At 38.1% G+C, this 21,960-nt stretch overlaps 4 protein-coding genes across 8 annotated transcripts in view; 2 read left to right on the plus strand and 2 right to left on the minus strand.

Annotated features, from left to right (window-relative positions):
• The window catches only part of LOC128878938 (piezo-type mechanosensitive ion channel component), a 45,636-nt gene extending 31,555 nt beyond the window's left edge, over nt 1-14,081 (plus strand). For all 5 annotated transcript variants that reach the window (XM_054127614.1, XM_054127615.1, XM_054127617.1 and 2 more), the window contains 22 exons: nt 62-157; nt 238-674; nt 751-1,156; nt 2,861-2,923; nt 3,308-3,453; nt 4,050-4,226; nt 5,245-5,541; nt 5,615-5,691; nt 6,020-6,097; nt 8,167-8,443; nt 8,525-8,688; nt 8,759-8,905; nt 9,037-9,201; nt 9,276-9,423; nt 9,490-9,704; nt 9,787-9,945; nt 10,019-10,145; nt 10,274-10,680; nt 11,778-12,064; nt 12,142-12,391; nt 12,467-12,694; nt 12,774-14,081. In XM_054127614.1, coding sequence (XP_053983589.1) covers nt 62-157; nt 238-674; nt 751-1,156; nt 2,861-2,923; nt 3,308-3,453; nt 4,050-4,226; nt 5,245-5,541; nt 5,615-5,691; nt 6,020-6,097; nt 8,167-8,443; nt 8,525-8,688; nt 8,759-8,905; nt 9,037-9,201; nt 9,276-9,423; nt 9,490-9,704; nt 9,787-9,945; nt 10,019-10,145; nt 10,274-10,680; nt 11,778-12,064; nt 12,142-12,391; nt 12,467-12,694; nt 12,774-12,903 — 4,481 coding nt within the window. In that variant the 3' untranslated portion in view covers nt 12,904-14,081. The remainder of the gene's footprint in view (nt 1-61; nt 158-237; nt 675-750; nt 1,157-2,860; nt 2,924-3,307; nt 3,454-4,049; nt 4,227-5,244; nt 5,542-5,614; nt 5,692-6,019; nt 6,098-8,166; nt 8,444-8,524; nt 8,689-8,758; nt 8,906-9,036; nt 9,202-9,275; nt 9,424-9,489; nt 9,705-9,786; nt 9,946-10,018; nt 10,146-10,273; nt 10,681-11,777; nt 12,065-12,141; nt 12,392-12,466; nt 12,695-12,773) is intronic.
• Nucleotides 14,082-14,151: 70 nt separating this feature from the next.
• LOC128878941 (uncharacterized) lies at nt 14,152-15,764 on the minus strand. Its single transcript, XM_054127622.1, has one exon. The coding sequence runs from the start codon at nt 15,434-15,436 to the stop codon at nt 14,531-14,533; it is 906 nt and encodes a 301-aa protein (XP_053983597.1). The 5' UTR covers nt 15,437-15,764; the 3' UTR covers nt 14,152-14,530.
• A 174-nt stretch (nt 15,765-15,938) lies between these two features.
• Nucleotides 15,939-18,233, plus strand: LOC128878939 (venom serine carboxypeptidase). The gene is made up of 2 exons (XM_054127620.1): nt 15,939-16,567; nt 16,709-18,233. The coding sequence occupies exons 1-2, from the start codon at nt 16,271-16,273 to the stop codon at nt 17,825-17,827; spliced, it is 1,416 nt and encodes a 471-aa protein (XP_053983595.1). The 5' UTR covers nt 15,939-16,270; the 3' UTR covers nt 17,828-18,233.
• A 149-nt stretch (nt 18,234-18,382) lies between these two features.
• LOC128878940 (lysosomal thioesterase PPT2 homolog) lies at nt 18,383-20,271 on the minus strand. The gene is made up of 4 exons (XM_054127621.1): nt 19,592-20,271; nt 19,171-19,420; nt 18,970-19,088; nt 18,383-18,909 (listed from the first exon to the last, which is right to left on the minus strand). The coding sequence occupies exons 1-4, from the start codon at nt 19,787-19,789 to the stop codon at nt 18,556-18,558; spliced, it is 921 nt and encodes a 306-aa protein (XP_053983596.1). The 5' UTR covers nt 19,790-20,271; the 3' UTR covers nt 18,383-18,555.
• Nucleotides 20,272-21,960: the final 1,689 nt, after the last annotated feature.

Below are 21,960 nucleotides of genomic sequence, written 5' to 3' on the forward strand. Positions count from 1 at the left end.
CAATGATATTCACAACTGAGCGCTTTGGGCGGAATAATAAATCAACGTTACTACTTTTCAGACTATCCTTGGAGCAATTCCGAGATTCTTAGAAGACTACAAGAATGGATGTACTTCCCTGACCCTGATTTTCCACCTAATCCCAGGAAATTGATGTGTAAGATTAACAGTAATACATTTGATGTCGTTTAAATTGATTCAAACGGTACAACTGTCTCATCCTTGATTCGTTTACAGGCGACTTCATTTTGCTCATGATGATCGTGAGGCAAAGCTTGTTCTTCCGAATCGAGGCACGAAACGCCGGCAAAGACTTTCCGGCCGGTCACAATTACTCGGTGTATCAAGACATGGAAAAGCCAAATTTCGTAAATCCTGTGAAGGATTACGTATCACATATTCATTCATGGTTGGATATTTTAAAACGCGGTGTACTGATGAGCCTTATGTGGATCACGTTGTCCATCATGTTCCTGGCTGGAACAGAGAGGACCAATCTCTTCTCTTTAGGTTATTTAATTGGCGCATTCCTGTTCCTCTGGCAGGGTAGCGATTTCTACTTGAGACCAGTCAAAACGATATTAAAGTGGTGGAACCTGTTGATCGGCTACAACGTAGTCGTGATTTTCTCGAAAGCTTTGCTGCAGGGTGTAGGTTGCGTACTGATCAAGGAGGTAAATACCTCCCTGTTCATATTCATATTCGTTAAAATGCAATACGACAATACAAATTAAAATGTTCCCATTTTAGTTGGAATCTTCGGCTTGCCCGGTGATCCAACTATTCGGCATTAACTGTCTAAGAAAGTTCCAAAGTTCGGCAAGCGACATCGTGTCCGGCAAGGTCGATTGCGAAGTACCTCGAGAAGACATAGGCATGGTGTGGGATGGTCTATGCTTTTGCTTCTTGTTGCTGCAGAAGCGACTATTCAAAAGTTACTACTTCTTTCATATCGTGGACGAAACGAAAGCTATGAGCGTCTTGGCATCTCGTGGCGCTGAATTGCTAGAGGAGCTACACCAGAAACGCATCCAAATTCAAGATAGCGTTGAGAAGAACGTGTTACAAAAACTGAAATTCAAGATGGACAAGATCAAAGCCAGCCAAAGGAAGATACAAGGACCTAGTTACCGAGAACCAACGTTGCACAAAGTTGGTAAGGTTTATTTTGACGTCCTCGGGTTGCGTCTAGGTTTTGGGACTATCACTGACGAAACGAAACTCTTCTTCCCTATAGAATGTGAACAACACCGAATTAATTTCTGAACATCGTATCTCTCAATGAAAGATTTTAACACTGGGTCTTCTCTAATGTTATGTGCAATTTACTTAAAACTTTCTGTGTCGATATGTCCCCGAGTAATCAGCAGCAGGAAGTAACTCGACTCGTGGTGTAGGTATACCCACTGACTTGACTAACGTAATTTTCAGAACTCTATGCATTTTTCTGTACCTTAATATCCAATTTACTTGACATTTTATAAGTCGACATGCCCTTCGGAAATCCTTCCTATAGTCTCTCATAAGGAATAAGAAGTAGCTCAATTCCTGCTATAGATATACCAAGTGATCCAATCAACCCAGTATAACATAATTTCCAAGACTCCATCCAAAATCTTTATGTTCACATGTTCTCTATTAATTAACGACAAGAAGTAGTTCGACTCCAAGCGTAGGTACGCCAGCAGACCCCTCAGTCCCTAACGTCGAATCTCTATATTTAATGCACCCGAAAAAGGAGATGCGCCTCTGGCGAGGTCTTCCAGCGTGAGCTCGTGCGTGTCTTCGAATCACACGCCTCCCCAGGGTTATCAGACACCGATCGACGAGGACGAGGACGAGCCGCCTCCGCTGACGCCACGTGCCGCGTCCCTCTTGCAGGCGCCCACCCCGAATTCCGCTGTGATGACGGTGAGCCTCGAGGGCTATCTCGAGCCGACTCGTATTTCTTTCGGTTCTCCACCGAGTAGCGAGTTAAATCCACGCGGACCATCGCCGGACGAGACGTTTCCAGTCTTCTCCCCTCCGCCATACGAGCGACCGCCGCCAGATCGATCGTTGAACTCTTCGATGAAACACCGACGTCAATCCAGTTACATTGGTCCACCATGGATGACAGGGCTCCAGACTCCACGGCAGTCGATCGTCTCCACCACCTCTCGTTCCCCGCTGTCTCATCACACATGTAACGACACACTCGGGATCAAGATCGTCGTCGTCGATCTGCTACGATGTCCTGTACATACGCTTCCGCGCCTGCACCTCTAGATCATCTGTGACGCACCCAGTATCTTTCTCCTTTTGTTTCTCTGGCAAATTCTAGAAACACTCGGATGTTCTTCGATTCTTTAATTATTTTTGTTTCTATACGAAGGTCTTGGATCGATTTCTCAATGACTATTTATCCGTTTTTCTTCTTCTTTTAGGAGTATCTTTTCGTTGTATGCTTTCGTTAAATTTCTATCGATCTCTGTTCGATGTCGTGCTCTATCTGAAAACTAGATGTAAATAATTTCCTGTCGTTAGAGATGTGTACATTTTCGTTTTGAACGATGTTTATTTTATTAGAGATCTGCTTTCGCGTCGTGCGTCACGATCCTTCCTCGTCAATTTCCCATTAATGGAGTCACCTGTTTCGTAGGGAGAAACGATCGATCGAAATCCAAAAGTCCGTACTCTTTTTCGACAGATCGTCCTGTTCTGTTGAACCTGCTGATCAAGGACTCGGGGATTCTACCATGATTGTTTCAAATGTAATATAGATGTATATTGTTGTAAGATATACTTGTCCGTACGCGCCGACGATTTTCTCATCATTTTCAGTTTTCTATCTCTACTTTTGTGTTTTTCTTTTTGTTAGATACCCTCTATCCAGGGGCACGGCCGTTGTACAGAGTTCGCGCGCCAAAGACCAACAGAGAGGGTAAATGAATATTCTTTTTCTTTTTTCACAGCTTGCCCGGGCTTTATCCTATCAACTGACGTCCACATCCTGACTAACCATTCGTGTGCTTTTACAGAATAACGCACTGTAAATAATTTTCTATACACCGTTAATAGAACATAGCTAATCAGTGATTTTCTAAGGTGTACGGTGTGCTTGTGTGTGTTGTCGTTCATGCAAATATACTAATGATTTCAATGAAATTAATAGATGTACATTTCTTTATATTTAGCACGCAACGTTTGGAATAATATTTTCTAAAAGTGTCATTTATTCTGTTTAAACGAATTGTCGTGCATGGCTTTGGCGCAATAGCGTTTCGCATTTTCCAAGTGCTGAGAAAAATCAATTTCTTTTGAACAGCTATCAGATCGGGCGATTATTACATGTTCGACGATCTGGACGACGACGATGTCACCGATTTGATACCCGGCACCGAATCCGAGAAGGAGGATCAGCAACGTCGTCGCGAGCAGGAGAGACGCACCAGAAGAATGACTATATCCGAGGTATGTCACACGTTCTGTCAAATTGCTATAAAAAAAATGATTCGTATGTTCTGAGAGGTGTTACGATACTATTACTTGTTTTGTCTGCTATGAAATTTCGGTTTGAAATAAACACTGACTAATCCCAATCGGAGCGCTTGATCCACTGAGCGATTCTAAAGAGATCTCGTGAACAAGTATTACACCCAGCATTCGATTCCGAATCGGTCAGCAATTTTTTTTGTTTTAGTTTACATGAAATTTTGACTCGTTTCGTGTCCGATTGACTCTGCTAACGTTGCGAGAACTGGGTTCAAGCATCGTTGATAGAGTTGACTTGATCGAAACTTGGTTAAAATGTAATCTCACGCGTCAGATGGATCATCAGCCAAGATCCTGGCCAAAGATTGACCTCTCACACCTTGTGACAATATTTTTATCCCCGTGTGCTCATAAGTTTCGCCATTCTTGCATCAGTCTACCACCCCTTCATCTATACCCCCTTTTCTCGATTTTCAACCCTTGGCCAAACGTGGTGGTCGTCAGGCAGACAACGTTAACGAGAAGGCAAAGTGTTCCCCGGATAGAAATTGACTTTAAAAGTCTGGTCCTTACAGTTGATGAACACGCTGATTAAGACAGACATTGAGATCGCGACGCACGTCGCCATGTACGGAGGGACGGAAAAGGACGCGCTGAGACTACGCCGTCGGAGCGTGCCGTTGACGCGGAAGAAATCGTCTATGTCCTATCTAAGTGCACGTTCCGAGACCGACACGGCGATGGCCACCGATGTGAGACCCCCTTAAAAGGCTGCATGTCACTGCTACAGGCTCTCTATCTTACCTATCCATCATTTTTCTCTCCTTCGTCATTCATTTTCTTATACGCTGTCGCCCTCCACTTCGACGTCGTCTTCTTTTAATTCTTCATTTTATCAAGTTTATTCTCGTTTCTGTATCTTTGTGTATCGTATCATTGTCTCTAATATTCCATTTAATTATCGACGCCTAATTTCCAGTCGTAGTTCGTTTCAACCTCTTCATAATTTTAATTAGCTTTCGTTGTATCCCCTCTATCTATGTCGTTATTTTTTTCATTTTTTTGTTTGTATCGTTGGTTGATCATCGTCTCATCGGGTGTGATGTTTTTTTATTTTGTCTTTTTTTTTTTGGTTGTTGATTTGAACACACAAGAATCACATATCACATACCTACACCGGTATGTCTAAAACAGTTAATCGAGAGCTACACAAGACTCACGTAGGTTTAACACAATAATGATTACACGATATAGAACAACACAGCGATCGAGTAACACCGATCTAACGAGTTTTCGTATAAATGCCCGCTTACATGCGACAGTGACTATTCTTCTTCTTTTGCATCTTTCAGCTTTGTAAAAATGGAAGCGGTGGCGAATTTTCTTGCGCCATTTTCCTTTAATATATATATACATGTATGTTGTTTTTTCTTCAATGTGTAGTCGCAGTTGACAACAAGGCTCCACGTCGTTGGTGTATATATAATCCGCTCGATATTTTGCTTAATTTGTTTTTCATTACGTTTACAGCAATTTTAGCATTGTAATCTCACTCGCTTATTATAACAGTAATCTTCGATATCGAGCAACAATCGACGTATACGCAGAATTTGAAGCCGCCATCAATGATTATTATCGATAGTATCATACGAATGATATACAAGTTATTTATTAAACGATTGATGGCGTAATTGTCTTCAAGTTCCACGTACCAGAAATCACTTGGAGTGAAGGAGAACAATTAATACGATTCCGTGTCCTTTGCATCAGGGCGGCGATAAGACTAGCCTCACATCAGCAGATATCGAAACTGAAGAAAAAGATGCTTCTATAGCTGACCCCGTCAAAACACCAGAACCATCCGACGACGAGCAACGAGAGGATAAGGCAGACGGGAAGGACGATAAAGAGGACGAGGAGCAGAAAGTGTCTATCTCTACGTATTTCAAATTTCTAGTGGTGATGATCAACAGTACTCTGACGTCGATGACGAAGTATTTGAACAGATTCTCGCGAGATTACAGATACATTCGCAAGGTTTTAGCGAAAGAGAAGACATTGTTGAAGGTATAGGTCTAAATGAGACAAAATCGTGCCAGCCAGCTGTCTAAATTTGTTTCTTTCGTTGTATAACCTTCAGGCGAAACCAGACTTCCGGATGGGGATGCGATTGGGTATCAATCAAATGTGGCAACCGATACCGTTGATGAAAAGGAGGTAAGGCTTCGAACGACAAAGAAACAACCTCTGTTAGCTTCTTCGAATATCTGTCTGTAGACGCTTAGCCGTATGAGGATTAATCGTTTCATGAAGAAAGTTCGAACATGTCCCAAAGAAGTCAAGACGATACAGCTTTAGATTGTGAATCCCTCCAATTGTATTTCACATCTCGACACGTAGCTTTAGTAGTGGTGTGCTTGTCCCAAGTAGTCCTATCCTTGACGGAAACGATCGTGGCCCTTGTGAGAAGTAGTCTGTACTCCCACCGTTTAGGTTACAAATTACATAGTAGAAGCTAGAGTAGTAAATGTGCTCGCTCTGACAGATCGGCAACTAACGGGCAGACTGAGGAAGCCTACGATGCTGGCCAAGGTCCTAGTCAGCCGTTACCGCAGGAACAAAGGTAAGACTTGGTAGTGGAAATGCTTAGTTTCCTTTATGAGTAGGTTTCAATCTGGCAGGGTTGCTGGTTGAACTCCTTGTGAAATTTCCTCGCTAATTCATTCCTCCGAATTGGCGATAAAGTATAAAGTATTCAAGTTCCGCAATAGTTTGATCAAACTCATTGGTCTTTCAAGATCACTTCCCCCCTGCAAAATATAATAGTAATTATTATAATGTTCTTATTAGAAAATAGTACATATGTCATGCACGAATGCTACTAACATTTTTTATTCTAAACAAAAGCATAATAAATTGTCTTATAATGTTCTGTGTCGTACTTCGCATTAATCTGACATATCACTTGAGCCTCTAGATAATTTTGGCCTAATTATAACTGATCATCGATTAGTATAAATGATTTATTCGCTCATTTCAATGTGCAGTTACTCACTTTAACATTTGGAGACTTTTAAACTTCTAAGTTCGTTGATTTACATATTTCCAAATTATTAAAATGCTACTCAGTTGCTTTGTATAACGTTTAAATATTTATTATAGATGAAACATAAGAAATTATTTGGCAATTGTTAATCAGATATCATGAATGCATCCTGTGCAGAAACGTGATTCGGTTTAAAGAGATCCATTATGTCCTTTGTAACCAGCAGGAATGCAGTAACGTTGCAGTCCAGAGACTTAATTCAGCTAAAGAACAAACCTGAACCGGACAATTCCTCGTAAGTTTCTATCCCCTCCTGTTCCGATTACTAACCCTGAATCCCCTCCACGTTTATGTCTGGACTTAGTATTGTAATTTGAAATAAACGTAGAAAGAGAGGGGTATTGTTTCTGCTAGGAAAGGAAGCTCGCTGACGGTTCCGCAAATCCGAATTTTGGCGCCAAGTTTGGAGCGAGGATTGGACATGTCCTCCTCCAGGTATCGAGAATGTTCCGTAAAGTTTCATGCAGCGTTACAAACATACACCTTGCACGCCATTTCTTGCACGTTGCATGTTGATTATAAACAGATTTTTTTCCACCTTTTGACCTTAAATAGCACATACCCATCAAAACATGTGCTATTTTAGCCCTAATTCTATCAGACTGTGACTTCAAGTTACATAGAAAGTTTGAATACCTCTGGGGTTTACAAGCGAATGAATTAGATTTACGCATAAGTTTTGTAGGTTTTTGCGTTATTCATTTGTTTGGATACAGGTGGACCAGACATATCGACATTAATTATTCAGATATGTCGATATATCGTTTTCTAGTACCATCTAAATGGAATCTACAAACTTATGCATACCGTTTAATATGCAGGGTGTCCTACCTAACTCTTGCATCTTAAATACTTCTGTTGCTTTTAATGAAACGTAAATATGTCTCAAAAAGAAAATATGTATTTGGTTCGATGGGGGACATACTATGATGGACAAAATAATTATCTCAGTCACATCTTCCGAGATTTCAAGATCACTGGCGTTTTTCTAAAAGGAATGGGTATTTTAATTATTGTAATATTGTAGCTGATAAAAAAAAGCAAATCAAACATGTATATGAATAGTAATGAGGAGTTAATCTTATAAAATCATACTCCAATGCACACAGTCATAGTCACAGTTTATATTTCGAAAAGGAAAAGTTTCCGAGCATATATTTATATGCCAACTATTTAAAAAAAACCCTGTATACATTTTATTACAAACGTTATCTTTCAGTTGATTTTATTACTCGAGTTTCTTTACTCAAGCTTAGTGCGTGATCGAAAGTCACATCCAAGTAGGGTTGAAGTTAAAATTGCCCACATCTGAAGTCCGGCAGACTTTTCCGACGTTGAGATACCGTCGCAAAGAATTCTTTCGTTCTTTCAACGATTAAAGTATTTTCGTTTACTCACAATGAAACTTTACACTTTTAGTTCCATTCGCAAATACGAATTCATGGTCCTCGGCTGAGCTTTCACTGTGCTTTCGATATCAATACTTCGCAGAAGAAATAAGATAAATATTCTTTCTTCCGCAAAGTGACGTCGAAACTTTTCTTGAAATCCTTCGCCTCGATTGATCTAAATTTTTACCCACGCAGCACACTGTTCTCCGAAGTCTCACCTGTTCAACACGACGACGAAGCTACGGAATTGTCCGAGGTCGATCAACCACCGATTATACAATTGTTGGCGTCCATTTGGTTCGGCATCTTGGCGCACTCGAATCTACTCTGTTACTTCATGGTGTTCCTTCATCAAATTAAAAACGCGTCCGTCTTGTCAACGCCATTGCCCCTCATGGTGTTCTGCTGGGGTTCGCTGACTATACCGCGACCCTCGAAGACGTTTTGGGTGACTCTGATCGCGTACACCGAGGTGAGACACGATTATGTCTGGCCAATCGATCGCTCACTTTAAGAAACGATTATTTAAGCGATCCTTTCCGAATTTCTTCAGGCAATTGTCATAGTAAAGTGCATTTTCCAATTGGAACTGTTACCATGGAACCGGGACGCTGCTCCAAATAATCCTCTCTTCACACCCCGAATAATGGGGGTCGAACGTAAACCTAATTATGCTTTGTGGGATCTGTTGATCCTTCTGATGGTGTTCTTCCATAGGTAAGCTTGAGTGCAAATTTTATAATGCTACGTACGGGCGACAGGGATGTAACAAAAAATGTACTTCCAGATTTATGCTCAAGTCTTTAGGACAGTGGACCACGCCGTCCCTCAAACCAAGGAAAATTATCCCCTCGGGTTTGACCATTGTTCCATCTAAACCTCCACCACCGGATATAGGTCAAGGAGAATCTACTCCCAGACAGCACGAAACGGAGTAAGACTGTTATTAAAAAATATAAAACGAAACGACCCACATTTGTTTTGGAAGTATTGTAGCGTTGGGATTAATTTATGTTAAGCTTACGTGCACATGACAAATGTTAAAAAATAGTTTTGTTTTGCCAGAGATGGTACTCAAATAATAACACCCAAAGGAAGATCTCTAAATATGCATGCAGTTGGTGACGGTGAGAATGCACATACCACCGATGAACACGAAAGACTTGTCGCAGTTCAAGCTGAAGAAATGAATCCTCAGATTGAAAATTTCCATAAAAACATGGATATGACGTAAGCAGAAATTTCTTCGTTCATTGTGCACATATTTTGTCGAGTTTCATTGAAAGTTGTGATTTAATTTTCAGCGTTAACAAGTACGTACAACCGATGAAAAACTTCTTTGTTCAAATCCTAAGTCCCGCTGGTAAAGAAAAAACGAACGTGTACGCGTACATGTTCCTCTGCGATTTCTTCAACTTCTTGCTACTCATTTTTGGATTCTCCGCATTTGGCGTAAGTGTCTTCATTTCTCTCGAATAACTTCTACTTTCCGAGATACTAATTTCTACGAATCTTCAGACGCAGCAAGGCGATGGAGGCGTCACGGCTTATTTGCAGGAAAATCGAGTTCCCATGCCTTTCTTGTTGATGCTATTGCTGCAGTTCGCGTTAATAGTCATCGACAGAGCCTTGTTCCTAAGAAAATCGATTCTTGGCAAATTAATATTTCAATACTGTCTCATATTCGGCGTCCACGTGTGGATGTTCTTCATTTTGCCTAGCGTAACAGAGAGGTATTGAATACGTTACATTATATGCAACGTCGCAGATTGAAATTTCAGTAATAAAATAACTCCAAACTGTTGATAATCCTAGGCAATTCAACGAGAGGCTGCCACCACAAATGTGGTACATGATGAAGTGTTTCTACCTGTTATTAGCAGCCTATCAGCTGCGACAAGGTTACCCAACACGAATACTTGGTAACTTCTTGTGCAAGAATTATAGCGTCGTCAACTACGTCCTCTTTAAAGGGTCAGGATATTTCCTATTCGTCGAATTTTTGATAAATTTTAATTTACACAACTTAACATTCATCCTTCGACAGATTCATGCTGGTACCCTTCCTTTTCGAGCTGAGAGCCGTAATGGACTGGATCTGGACCGATACCTCCATGACTATAATGGACTGGTTCAAAATGGAAGACATATTCGCTAGCACGTATCAAATCAAGGTACATTTTGTTTTTCTTATATTAGTTGTTTATAGTCGCACTAATCGCTGTATACAATTATTAGCGCCTCGAGACGTATTTTATTCGAACGAGTGCGTGTCTAAATTGCTGATAAATTGAACTTCCAGTGCATGCGAGGAGTGGAGGCAGATTTCCCTCAACCAAGGGGCGTGAAGAAGAAACAAATGAGCAAGTACTTGGTCGGCGGTGGTGCTCTTCTCCTGATGATCGGACTAATATGGTTCCCGCTGCTCTTGTTCGCATTGGGCAGCACAGTCGGTGTCTCGAACCTACCCTATGACGTTTCGATGAAAATACGAATTGGACCATACGAACCGATCTACTCCATGTCCGCGCAAAGCAGTTCTATCATCGAGTATAACGATGATAAATACACCAGATTCACGAATTTGTACGCGAAAGACAGACCTGCGGTTACGTTCCTCGAAAATTATATAAGCTCTGACGTCGCTGCGGTGAGGCTGAGCGGATCCTCTAGGAAACTATGGAGTATATCTCCGCCAGATTTGCGAAGGTACAGTCGAAAAGATCACCAAATAATTTATTTTTCTTCGTTAACGATGACAGCCATTCTCGGGCAGAAAATAACATAGAACAATGCGAATTTCAATTTTTCCCATGATTTTTTTAAATTGATATAATCAGAAATACACAATTGTTCGGTAGTACTTGATACACGATACGGAGGAGCAATTCAAGGGCTCCAAAATGGTATATATAATTTAAAATTTAAATATTTCAATTTAGTTTAAGGGGGAAGTCACCTTGGGCGCAGAAAACCAGTGCTTTTTTTCAAAAACAATTGACTTATGGAAAATTTGTTTGCTGAGGTTTATTATGTATATATTGAATAATAGAATAGTAATTTTTATTTATATGTTTTCCATGGTGGGAGAACTTTCTTTTATCAGTTTCGAAGTAATTTTTGAAATTTGAAACGTTTATTAATCCACGTATGCACAACATTTTGATAAATTTACAATTGTCTTGTCCTACGTGTTTCGAAATTACAAACAATATTTTACGTTACGTTAAGCAAAACGTGTCTAAAATGATAACGCGACTCAATCTTCTCTGGTGGTCTAATCTAATGAAAACTAATTTTGTTCTATTTATTATGAAATGATTATAGTGCGAACTAGGGATAAAAGTATTAAGAGAAAATTGACAAAATGGCGGCACTTTAAATTTAAGTCATCGATTTTTTCACAATATTTATGTTTTCAGTGGGTCGAAAAAATATCTCAGTTCACGCCATAGGTAGAAGTGTAATTTATATTTATACAAAATTTAAACTCAATTCGAAATGTGGTTCTTGAAATATCGTATTTAAAACGCGTTTGAAGTTTCATGTTCGATCAACCTAATGAGGCAAACTATGATATAAACAATTATAACTTGGGCAATTCTGAAATTTGTTTAATAGAATTTGGTACAAATATATTGAAGGCTTTAAACGACAACTAGAGTATGAAGAAAAATCTAATTTTTGATCCAGAAAAAATAAGAATACTCTCTTAAATATTCGGTAAAAAATGAACCTGAAAAGGAAAATCGGAGATACCTTTTGGTCAACATAATAGATAAATAATTCTGGTTTCTTTGTCACAGACTGATAAGAGAATTAGAAGATAATAGTACGACTGTCATTGTGCACGTGGAATGGACAGTGTCTCGAAAGACGGACGCAAAAGACGCCAGTGGGATAACAACGAAATTACGCGATATACCATTACCGCCATATGTAGACGGAGAATTGAATCCTGTGAGACGGACATTGGCTGAGATGTTGTCATCCGACGAGTCGAATTCGACCATTACGCTGGAATATGCTTTCCCGAAGTTTTTGAAAGTGACTGGTCGAACTACTTACGTCGTTCCTCAATTAATGCGGCTGCGTAAGTTTCATTCGCGAATAACGCAGTTTACGACTAGCTCAATCTAAAACAGATTTAAACAATTTACCCAATTTCAGGTACGAGAATCGAAGATGAGGAACCGGAAATGAACGACAATTATCTTTATAGAAGTATCAATCTTCAGTTGACTACAGATGCTCCTTGTTGTGCTCGACAAAAATGGTGGATCGTCAGGGAAGTTTGCAACGACGATCTCTATAATCAGCGTTTGAAAAACGTACCATTGAATAGCTGTCAATATATCATGATGTTCTTGTTCAATGATAAAACGTTCCCCGAGGGATTGAGCTTTATCAGCGGCTTTGGGTGCGTTCGATGAAATCGTCAGGTTTCGTGAAACTTTGATGAAGTAACTTCACTAATTCGTGTATATTTTAACAGAATTTTAGGTTTATACACTACAGCGGTGATAGTTATAAGTCAAATGATGAGGAAAATAGTTAGTGATATGGCACCAAAGATTATGTTCGATGACCTGCCTTATGTGGATAGAATACTTCGGCTATGTTTGGATATATATTTAGTCCGTGAAAGCGGGGAACTGTGTCTCGAAGAAGACTTATTCGCTAAATTAATATTCCTCTATAGATCGCCGGAGACATTGATCAGGTATTACATCGAACTGTTACTATGTTTCTTTTCTTATAATATTCGAGAACTGGTGATATTTAAATCATCTCATTTTTAGGTGGACGAGACCACCCGAGGAAGGTGAACGGACTGATAATGAAGATCAAGATGACGTAGAGGAAGAAGCTGAAGAAGATGATGCCGAGGCAGAAAGGAGAGAATCTCGAGAAGTTTCTCGCCGTGAATAAATTACTGCACATCGTAAAAAGAAGTTAGAGACTGTAAATGAACAATATTAACAGCAGTACTGTGCAATTTTCAAGAAGATCGCAGAAATGACGCAGAAACTTTGTTTTGCAATGTTCCATATTCATATAAGCTGTTTTTATCTGACGGCCAAGTTATTTTAAGTGAAAGACTTTATAAAAACACGTTGTGGCAATTATAGGGATAATTTGTTATGTAAAGGGAGAAAATTTTATGACAATAGTTTGCGCACTTGTCAATAGTGACGCGAACAATGGCTTGCAAACATTTAGAAACTCAGGAATTTATCAACGCTATATTTGTTGCTAGAGAAATAATTAAAGAGATTGTTCCTATCTTCAAAGGTGTATAATATAAAAAAGAGTTGTACATACATAAATGATTGAGAATTTGGCAAGTAACATGGTAAACGGAAGATGAAAGGAAGTAAAGAATGGCTCGGAATCAAAGTACGAAACGACAGAAAAGGAATTAATACGATAATAATTTAACAATAAAGATAGCAAAAAACGGCTTGAAAATTTCACACAAACGCAAGAATATGTTCTAACAAATTTGTTTCACGATTGTGCTGTAAAATTTTACTGATTTTTATTTTGATATTTATTGATAAGGAACTTGCTTATATACTATTTATTAATATATTAGAAATATTGTGATCGTAAAACGTCAGTGACGCAACTAAATAATTTTTTTAAATAAGTGCTTTATACATTTAAGCGTCTACAAATGTGTTATCGTACCGTACTAGCGATAGAGTTTTGTTGTTACTTATAATTTATCAGAATTTACGCTTAAACCGAATATGTATGCATTTCTAGCGTGACGCATTTAAGATCGCATCTATATAGATAAGAACATAAATGATAACTGCTAGTGGATTAACGGTAAATCTCTGAAACTGCCGTCAGCACGATCTTTTTTTCTCTTTTATACGTTTTCTAATCGTCAATTCATCTTATCGCTATCACTCATGTATAATCTGGCCATTTGCCAAGCCTTGCGCGAATTTTATATGTCCATCATACTTAAAAAACATTCAATATCATGTGAAAAATCATTGTTTGTAAATAAACATTTTACGATGTCAAAACATCGTATCATGTCGCCTTGATACGGCTTTTAAGAATACCTACAAATATAAATCGTTCTAAATGGATATCGAGTGATTTCGTCTGAAAAGAGATATATGCATAAACTTTGTTTTCAGGAAATATATAAAACAGTAATGCACACATAAAGCGATTTATTAAACATTTTCTTACAAAACGTGATTTTCAAATTCTTTAAACTAAATTTAATAAATCTACAACCTAAAATCAACACGCGATCGAATCTGATCATATACATACATTAAAAAAGTGTAATACCTTCTAAACAATACAACATGTTATAATTATTTAAATGTCTTTCAGACATAAAAATATCAGTAAAAAAATATAGTCTTTTAGTAATTTCAATGTACTCATTATTACTTAATAGAACAGTTTGAAAAATATAGAACAGTTAAGACATGTGCAACAAACAACTGGAATGGAAGAATGGATGCTCTATTGTTAATATAATCTAAGTTTAAGGCAGGAGATAGGACATTAGTAATATCTATTCCTATTGTTTTGATAGCTCCTTGCACTTTAACTTTAATGTTATATTTTCTTGCTTTAAGAATTCTAACTCTTCTAATTTTCTTTGCAATTCTTCATTATATTTCTGTAATTTTACAATTTCTTCATTTAATCTCTCGTTTTGTTCTACCAAACTTCTTACTCTATTCGAATCTTTACTAGGATGCATTTCATTAACTAGTTCATCTGTTTGGTTTAACAGATGTTTAATGAGATTAGCTTGGGAATTGAAGTGTAATTCTTGCATTACTCTCAAAATGTTTGAACTTTCTTGTTTTATATGCACGCTTACTATGTCCTTAATGGAATTAAGCAATGCAGCAGGATCAGTTTCTTTGCACTCCAATTTCTTAACACAGTCTTTGTCTTTAGAAACTTCCACTTGGGAAACACTTTCTTTTGAATAATCATGAGGTCTACTGTTTTCTTTAATAGACAGATTTGAAGACTGATTGTTTTCCTTACAACTTCCAGAACGACGAGTCTGATTTGTTGAACGAGTTTTAAGTCCAGGAATTTTCACTCTGGCCTTTTGTATCTTTGTTTCAATATTGTCTGCAGGCTCCTCATCGTCAGCTTTCACTTTATTCTCAATTGGCTTCAATTTGCTCTCACTAGGTATTTCTCTCTTTTCAGAAACCTTCACTCTAACCTGGTGCTTCCTAGTATCTTGATCTGACAATTTTTTCAGATCATGTACATTTAATTCTTTAGTAACTGATTTCCTTTCAGTTTTATGATGTAAATTGTCAACATTATGTGGCAGCGTCGGTTGTAACGGAGTGGATGTAGCAATTCTTGTTGTTACATGTCTATCTACTGGATAAGAACTAACATTTGTAACATCAGTAGGCACTAGTTCCAGATCTTCTAAGAAAGAATCATTCATTTTGATTCTTTTTAATAAACTTTGCACTGTACTGGATTAATAAGTAAAACACAATTTTTTCTATCTATAATGATATAATTATCTTAGGAACGTTTACTGAAAACTTAAGTATTTCAACAATGCACAATGTGTACCAATGTGTTTTACGAATACTTTAATCACAATGTTGAACTAAGATTACTTCGAAACTTCATTCATGGGTTTGTTATAAATATCCAGTTTTCAATTGTTTGCATCATTAAATTTGAAGAAATGCAAAAGTCAATTTTCTACCACACTGTTATCGACGACATTCTGTATTCGTCGAGTTAAAAATAGTTACAATTCCGCGTTAACCTTCGGTTAAACTACCGGACGTGAATTTCAATACATGTCAATTCAAATTTATTTGTGTTAGTAGTCAGCTGACACAGATTCGTTATACCGCAGCGCCATCTGCGAAAGTATTACTTGAATAGTTGTGGGAGCCATTGTTTTTTCTTAGTTTCAGACCAAAGTGGACCAAAGTAATTGTGCTCTCAAATGTCCAAAAAAAGTTGAAGTTCGTATCTAATTTTCAATCTTAAGCTTAAGTCTAAGTTTTTTGGTGGAAGATACAAAAAATGTGGATTAGATAGTTTTCTAGAAAATATTTCATCGAAATCTATATTCGTCGTATTGGTAACATTGATGAGTCGGTTGGAGATTCGATTTCTAGCGGGTCATTAGGTCAGATCATGATAACCAGTTACCAGGTCATTGTCAACAACAATTAGAGTTCTGTGTTAACTTTTTAGTCGGACATTTAGGTCACATTCGCTCGTACTTAATAACTGTTTTATAAAGTGAATTACAATGATCAAAATCGTGTCTATTCTACACATTTTCGTTCTAATTTCACTCACAATCGAAAATGGAAGAGGATTTACGAACGTTTATCCCAAATTGAAGAGTTATCCCATTCGAGATGGCGATGATACTGGAAAGCCTCTGTTCTTAACACCGTTAATCGACAGCAATCAAATAGATGAGGCTCGTAACAAAGCCATTGTACAGCATAAAGAAATGGGCGAAGTTAACAGTTATGCCGGTTACTTGACTGTCAATAAAGAATATAATTCAAACATGTTCTTTTGGTTCTTCCCGGCTGTGGTAAGTGATTGAATGGTTTGCATATATTTTTCGAATTTCTCGAATTTCTCCAAGTTTTTGCCATTTTCAATTAAAATTAAATTTTATGTAATTTTATTTGTAAATATTTGGTAAGTAAAATAAAGTCATTACTTTAAATAGCATAATCCTAAAACTGCACCTATAGTATTGTGGTTACAAGGTGGGCCTGGGGCTACGTCTATGTTTGGTTTATTCATGGAGAATGGTCCATTTATCGTAACTGCAAACAAAACCCTTAAAATGCGCAAGTATTCTTGGAATCAGGCTCATAATTTACTTTACATCGACAATCCTGTTGGTACTGGATTCAGCTTTACTGACAATGATAAAGGATATGCCACTAATGAAACACATGTGGGAAGGGATGTTCATACTATGTTAGTACAATTCTTTAAGTTATTCCCTGAACTCCAGGGTAATGACTTCTATGTCACTGGTGAATCTTATGCTGGAAAATATGTACCTGCTGTATCTCATGCAATCAAAGACTTTAACATCAAGGCACAGACAAAAATAAACTTAAAGGGTTTGGCAATAGGAAATGGACTGACCGATCCAGAGAATCAATTATTGTATGGAGATTATTTATATCAGTTGGGATTGATCGATACAAATGGAAGAGATGTGTTTCATAAATATGAAGATAAAGGTCGAGATTTGATCCGACAAAAAAAATATGAAGAAGCCTTTAAACTATTTGACACACTTCTGGATGGTGATTTAATTGGTTATCCCTCTTTATTTAAAAATCTAACTGGTTTTGATTACTACTTCAACTATTTACATACCAAAGATTCAGATGATGCTGACTACATGTCAGAATGGATTCAAAGAGCAGATGTGAGACGAGCTATACATGTTGGCAATTGTACATTTCATGTTGAAGATAAAACAGTAGAGAAACACTTACAAGGAGACATTATGCAGTCACTGGCAATTCTCATATCAGATCTTACTCAACATTACAGAGTTTTAATATACAATGGCCAGCTTGATATTATTGTGGCATATCCTCTAACAGAAAACTATTTGCACAACTTAAAATGGTCTGGGGCTGAAAAATATAAAACAGCCAAGAGGAAGATGTGGTGGGTTGGAAAAGAGTTAGCTGGTTACTCAAAAACTGTTGATAATTTAACAGAAGTTTTGGTCAGAAATGCTGGACACATGGTTCCTTCAGATCAGCCACTTTGGGCTCTCGATCTTATTACGCGTTTTACACACAATAAACCATTCTAAATTATTTTTGAAGTATTTTGCTGAAAGTATGTAATATCTCTGTATAATGGCTATGTTCGTATTGAAAGAGCTATAAGGATATTTAATTTTAAGGTAAAAGTAATATACAATAAAACTCCATATATCCGAACCGGCGACACCACAGTACTTAGTTACTTGAACACTTTGGTGAGCTTGTATTATCCAAACTCAGCTCACGCAACGTATCGCTTATGGGAATTTGTGAACTTAAGTTACATGAACTATCCAGTTGCTAGAACCTTTGACCCCCGACCAATTCGAATACACGGAGTTTAACTGTATACACGCAATAAGAATGCGCATACTATACTTAATTCTATAATAGAAGAACTAATAAACATTTATTGATAATAAAAAGTGTATATAAGCATCTTATTATTATTGAGCAGTCTCATACAAATGATTTGTCTTATTTATACATATATGTATTAGAGGTATTTATTTACCATTAGGTACTTTGTCTTACTATTTTTTTGTAATAACATCAGTTAACATTTTGATGCATGCATTTCTTAGTGATAAATCTAGAGACGTAATAGCGTCTCAACGCCAAGTAGATGATAGTAAAATACTAAGAGATCATAAAATGTATATATATAAAATTTAATTATATCAATTGTCACGATTAGGCAAGATCTCTCATATCTTGTTAGTTTCTTCATGACATATTATAGCAATTAACTTTAAATAGTTCGTAACAGTTTACACTAATCCAGGTACGGCAGTAAAAAATTATCTACTATAGATATATTTTTGTGCCACTCTATGTGGGGAATATTTGGTACTGTAATGAGGGTAAGTCTATCACTCTCATCTAATGTCTTCAATCCAATTGAGTCGTCTGTATAAATAGATCGATCGCGCATATCTATCACAGTTTCATTAGCATCAAAATATCCAAAGTGACTACTTTGCCATGGGGTGATAACGCCATCTTCAGAGCCTCCAATAAGTATCATACGTTTTAGTTTGGTAAGTCCTTGTTTAAACGTTGACCCCAGTGTCGAATTTTTCTCGTTGTTTACGAGTGGAAGGAACCTACTGTATTTGTAATATAATTCCTAAAAGAAAACAAAATACAGTTTGTTATGAAATCCAACTGAAACAAAGAGTATGCCCACCTGATGGTGAGGGTCATTCCAGTAATTTCCGACGCTGGTATGTTGTCCAACTTTTGAATAAAATAATTCATAAGCAGTTTCACACGCTAAATCGGGGAAAAATAAATGCAAAAATCGAGCTGCAACGGAAAAGAAATCTTTGAAGTAAAAGTTTTCTTTGTTTACTTTCAAGGATGATACTATCATCAGGTCGTCACGTACTTCCGTATTGTCCTGCTTGTGGCGAACTCAAAGAGATAAAATTCCTGACATTATGATTAGGAAATCTTTGCAATATGGCTCTAGCTAATAAACCACCTTGGCTATAACCTATTAAATTTATTCCTTCGGGGAATGCAGCACCTACGGACACGACATCCATCCCTATTTCTTCTACTTGTCGCCACATTGGTTCTAAACTACTCCATCCTGCATATCTCGGCGTATTATAAACCTGTGTCCCAGGATGCATCTAAAATCGATGATTATTTTATGCATACACAAACATAGTTATAAAAATTGAATCGTATTATCTAGAGACGCGGTAGCGTCTCGACGCCAAGTACATGAAAATCATGTTTACCCGCTATATTTACGTAGGTGCGACATCTGCATCATCCTTTATTTGGCGTGAGTTGCTTACCTCTTGTATTCTGTTGCTAATAAGTTCCATACTGTCGCTTCCAGTAAGCACACCATGGATAACAACCACAGCACGATAACTTTCAACGGCATTAATAAGTATAGTTAAAAAGAAAAGAATAAAAGATCTATAACTTAATGTAGCCATCGCTACTCGTAGATTTCCGATTATGCTATACTCAAGAAAACATTCTGTCATGTCAGACTAGGATCTCTTTTTCATCTGTTTTCATCGCAGCGACGTAATTTTTGATCGGAGTAGCAATTGCGCCCTCTCGTGACAACCAATCTTTGGTTGTCGCCTTGTTGAGAGGGGAGCTTTAAAATCAATTTCTTGGACAACATCCAGAAAACATCTTTCCACCGTCGATCACGAAGAAATCTTCTTTACCTTTGAATGATACGCATCCGCTGCCTTCTGCAGGTAGTGATAAAGGCATCTACACGAGTTACAATTTTTGTAACGATTTTTTTTTTTTTTTTTTTTTTAAAGATATTTCTGTTCGTTATGATGCATATCATCGAGTCTCCGTTTAATAATTAAACATTGTTTAATCATCGTACAAATCATACGTATCAGGAATGTGTAACGAAAGGAGAAAAGAAAATGAAAGTGGTGAAAGGTTATGGAACAAAATGACACCTACCTAATTCAAGAAATGAATTGTGTATTGAAATTTAAATGTGCTGCCTTTGAATTTTTCTTCGAAATTTGCTCATTGTGCTCGTGCTTTTTGAGCAATCAAATAGAGTTATTGGGTTGTACCAAAAGTTTCTTCCGTGACTTGCACTCAATTATTTTGTGTGGCAGTGTTTATATAAATAGACAACCTAATTTCTTAGATGTTAATATTGTATAACAGTAATGGAGCAAAATGAATCGTACGCAATTTAATAATGTAACATTAGACATAAAATATTGTGTATGTATTACTTATTAATGAAATGGAAGAAACTTTTGGGATAACCTAATATTTCAGCAGAAGTAACCGAAGACATAGATGGTCATACAATGATCATGCAGATGCGATAACAACCCGTGGATCATGCTTCGACCAATAGGGTCGGGGTTCAATGGTGAAAGGAACTCAATTGCGTTCCGAAACAACGTGCTGCAGACTGTAGTAGGACCCTAATCCTTCTAGAACTGTGTGTAAGGTGACTGGGCACGTGGCATTTCCCGTGCTTGGTACAACCATATATCACCGTGTCCTGACATCACCCCTAGTTGGCATACGAAACTCACGCCTCGTGCTCAGACGATGGATGTCGAGCGTATTGTTTCGACCAGCGACATCCCCGATTATCACCACTTTACTTTCGAGAGTGTCATTACGGTAATGTACTGTAATATTTAGAAGATTCGTACAACAACGTCTATCGCGGTTCCACGGTTCAGCAATGTACGTTAATCACTTCTTGGATTTGAAGTGACTATTCGGAAGAATTCGTCTATCAATGCAATTTCAAGGAGTTGCCAAGTCATTGGAGTTATGAAGAAAGCAAGAAATTGATGTCTCTTTGACGAGGACGCGTTAATGGATTCAACACTCTGGCGGACATCCCGATGCAGGGAAGATCTTTGGTACTAGTACTTTAGCGAAACGAAACAACTGACTCGCGAGTAATTTGAGGGATCTGTACAAAATGAGATTTGTTCGCGCGATGTATCAGAATGATTGAATGGACAGGTGTACCCTTTGCCCCGAGAAGCTGGAACAGCGTACAACAATTTAACCGGAAGGAATACCTGGGAACGTATGTACTCACGTGCTTCTGATGTCGCATGCTGGCTCTAATCGAGTCCCCAGAAGCTTTGAAACTACCAGCGTTTCTTTCTCGTAGAAGAGGGATAGAACCGAAGGAGAAGGAGAACGAGAGGAAAGACAGCCAATCCAATTCCACGCTCAAACCCGACCATCGTGATGGCGGAGGGTGGCGAAAAAACGCAGCCACAGCCAGAGCGCAAGGCGAGTGTAGGTCTCGGAGCTTTTTTGCGTTTAATCAAGGATATTCGCGGTCGGCTGACTCGGTATTTTAGTCCACCAAGTGCTAACCGAGGCGCGCAACCACCAGCGACGACCATATCGCAGGAAGTGGATGAAGGAATCTTCGTCCTTTGACCTCGCAGGGACGCTCCTACCTATCTTTCGCATTTCACCATGCGCCCGGTATTATCTCCACGAGTTCTATCCTCTGTCGAAAGTTTCATCCCCCCTAAGCGTTTTAGCGAAGCATTAACGCAATCAGTTGGGATACAGTATCGACGTAAATCGAATATTCGGCTGGTTTACACGCAACATTGTATGCAGAGTAAAATATGGCCAGGAAGCTACTGCATCCCTGCAACCGTAATTTACGCGTATACAT

Source organism: Hylaeus volcanicus, chromosome 6 (genome assembly GCF_026283585.1).
Source record: "Hylaeus volcanicus isolate JK05 chromosome 6, UHH_iyHylVolc1.0_haploid, whole genome shotgun sequence".
NCBI lineage: Eukaryota > Metazoa > Arthropoda > Insecta > Hymenoptera > Colletidae > Hylaeus > Hylaeus volcanicus.

Coding starts and splice junctions, on each gene's coding strand:
- LOC128878941 (XM_054127622.1), bottom strand. CDS start 15,436: ATGAATGATTCTTTCTTAGAAGATCTGGAACTAGTGCCTACTGATGTT.
- LOC128878939 (XM_054127620.1), top strand. CDS start 16,271: ATGATCAAAATCGTGTCTATTCTACACATTTTCGTTCTAATTTCACTC. Junction 16,568..16,708: donor TTTGGTTCTTCCCGGCTGTG/GTAAGTGATTGA, acceptor TACTTTAAATAG/CATAATCCTAAAACTGCACC.
- LOC128878940 (XM_054127621.1), bottom strand. CDS start 19,789: ATGACAGAATGTTTTCTTGAGTATAGCATAATCGGAAATCTACGAGTA. Junction 19,089..19,170: donor ACAAGCAGGACAATACGGAA/GTACGTGACGAC, acceptor TTTCCGTTGCAG/CTCGATTTTTGCATTTATTT. Junction 18,910..18,969: donor GGAATGACCCTCACCATCAG/GTGGGCATACTC, acceptor GTTTTCTTTTAG/GAATTATATTACAAATACAG.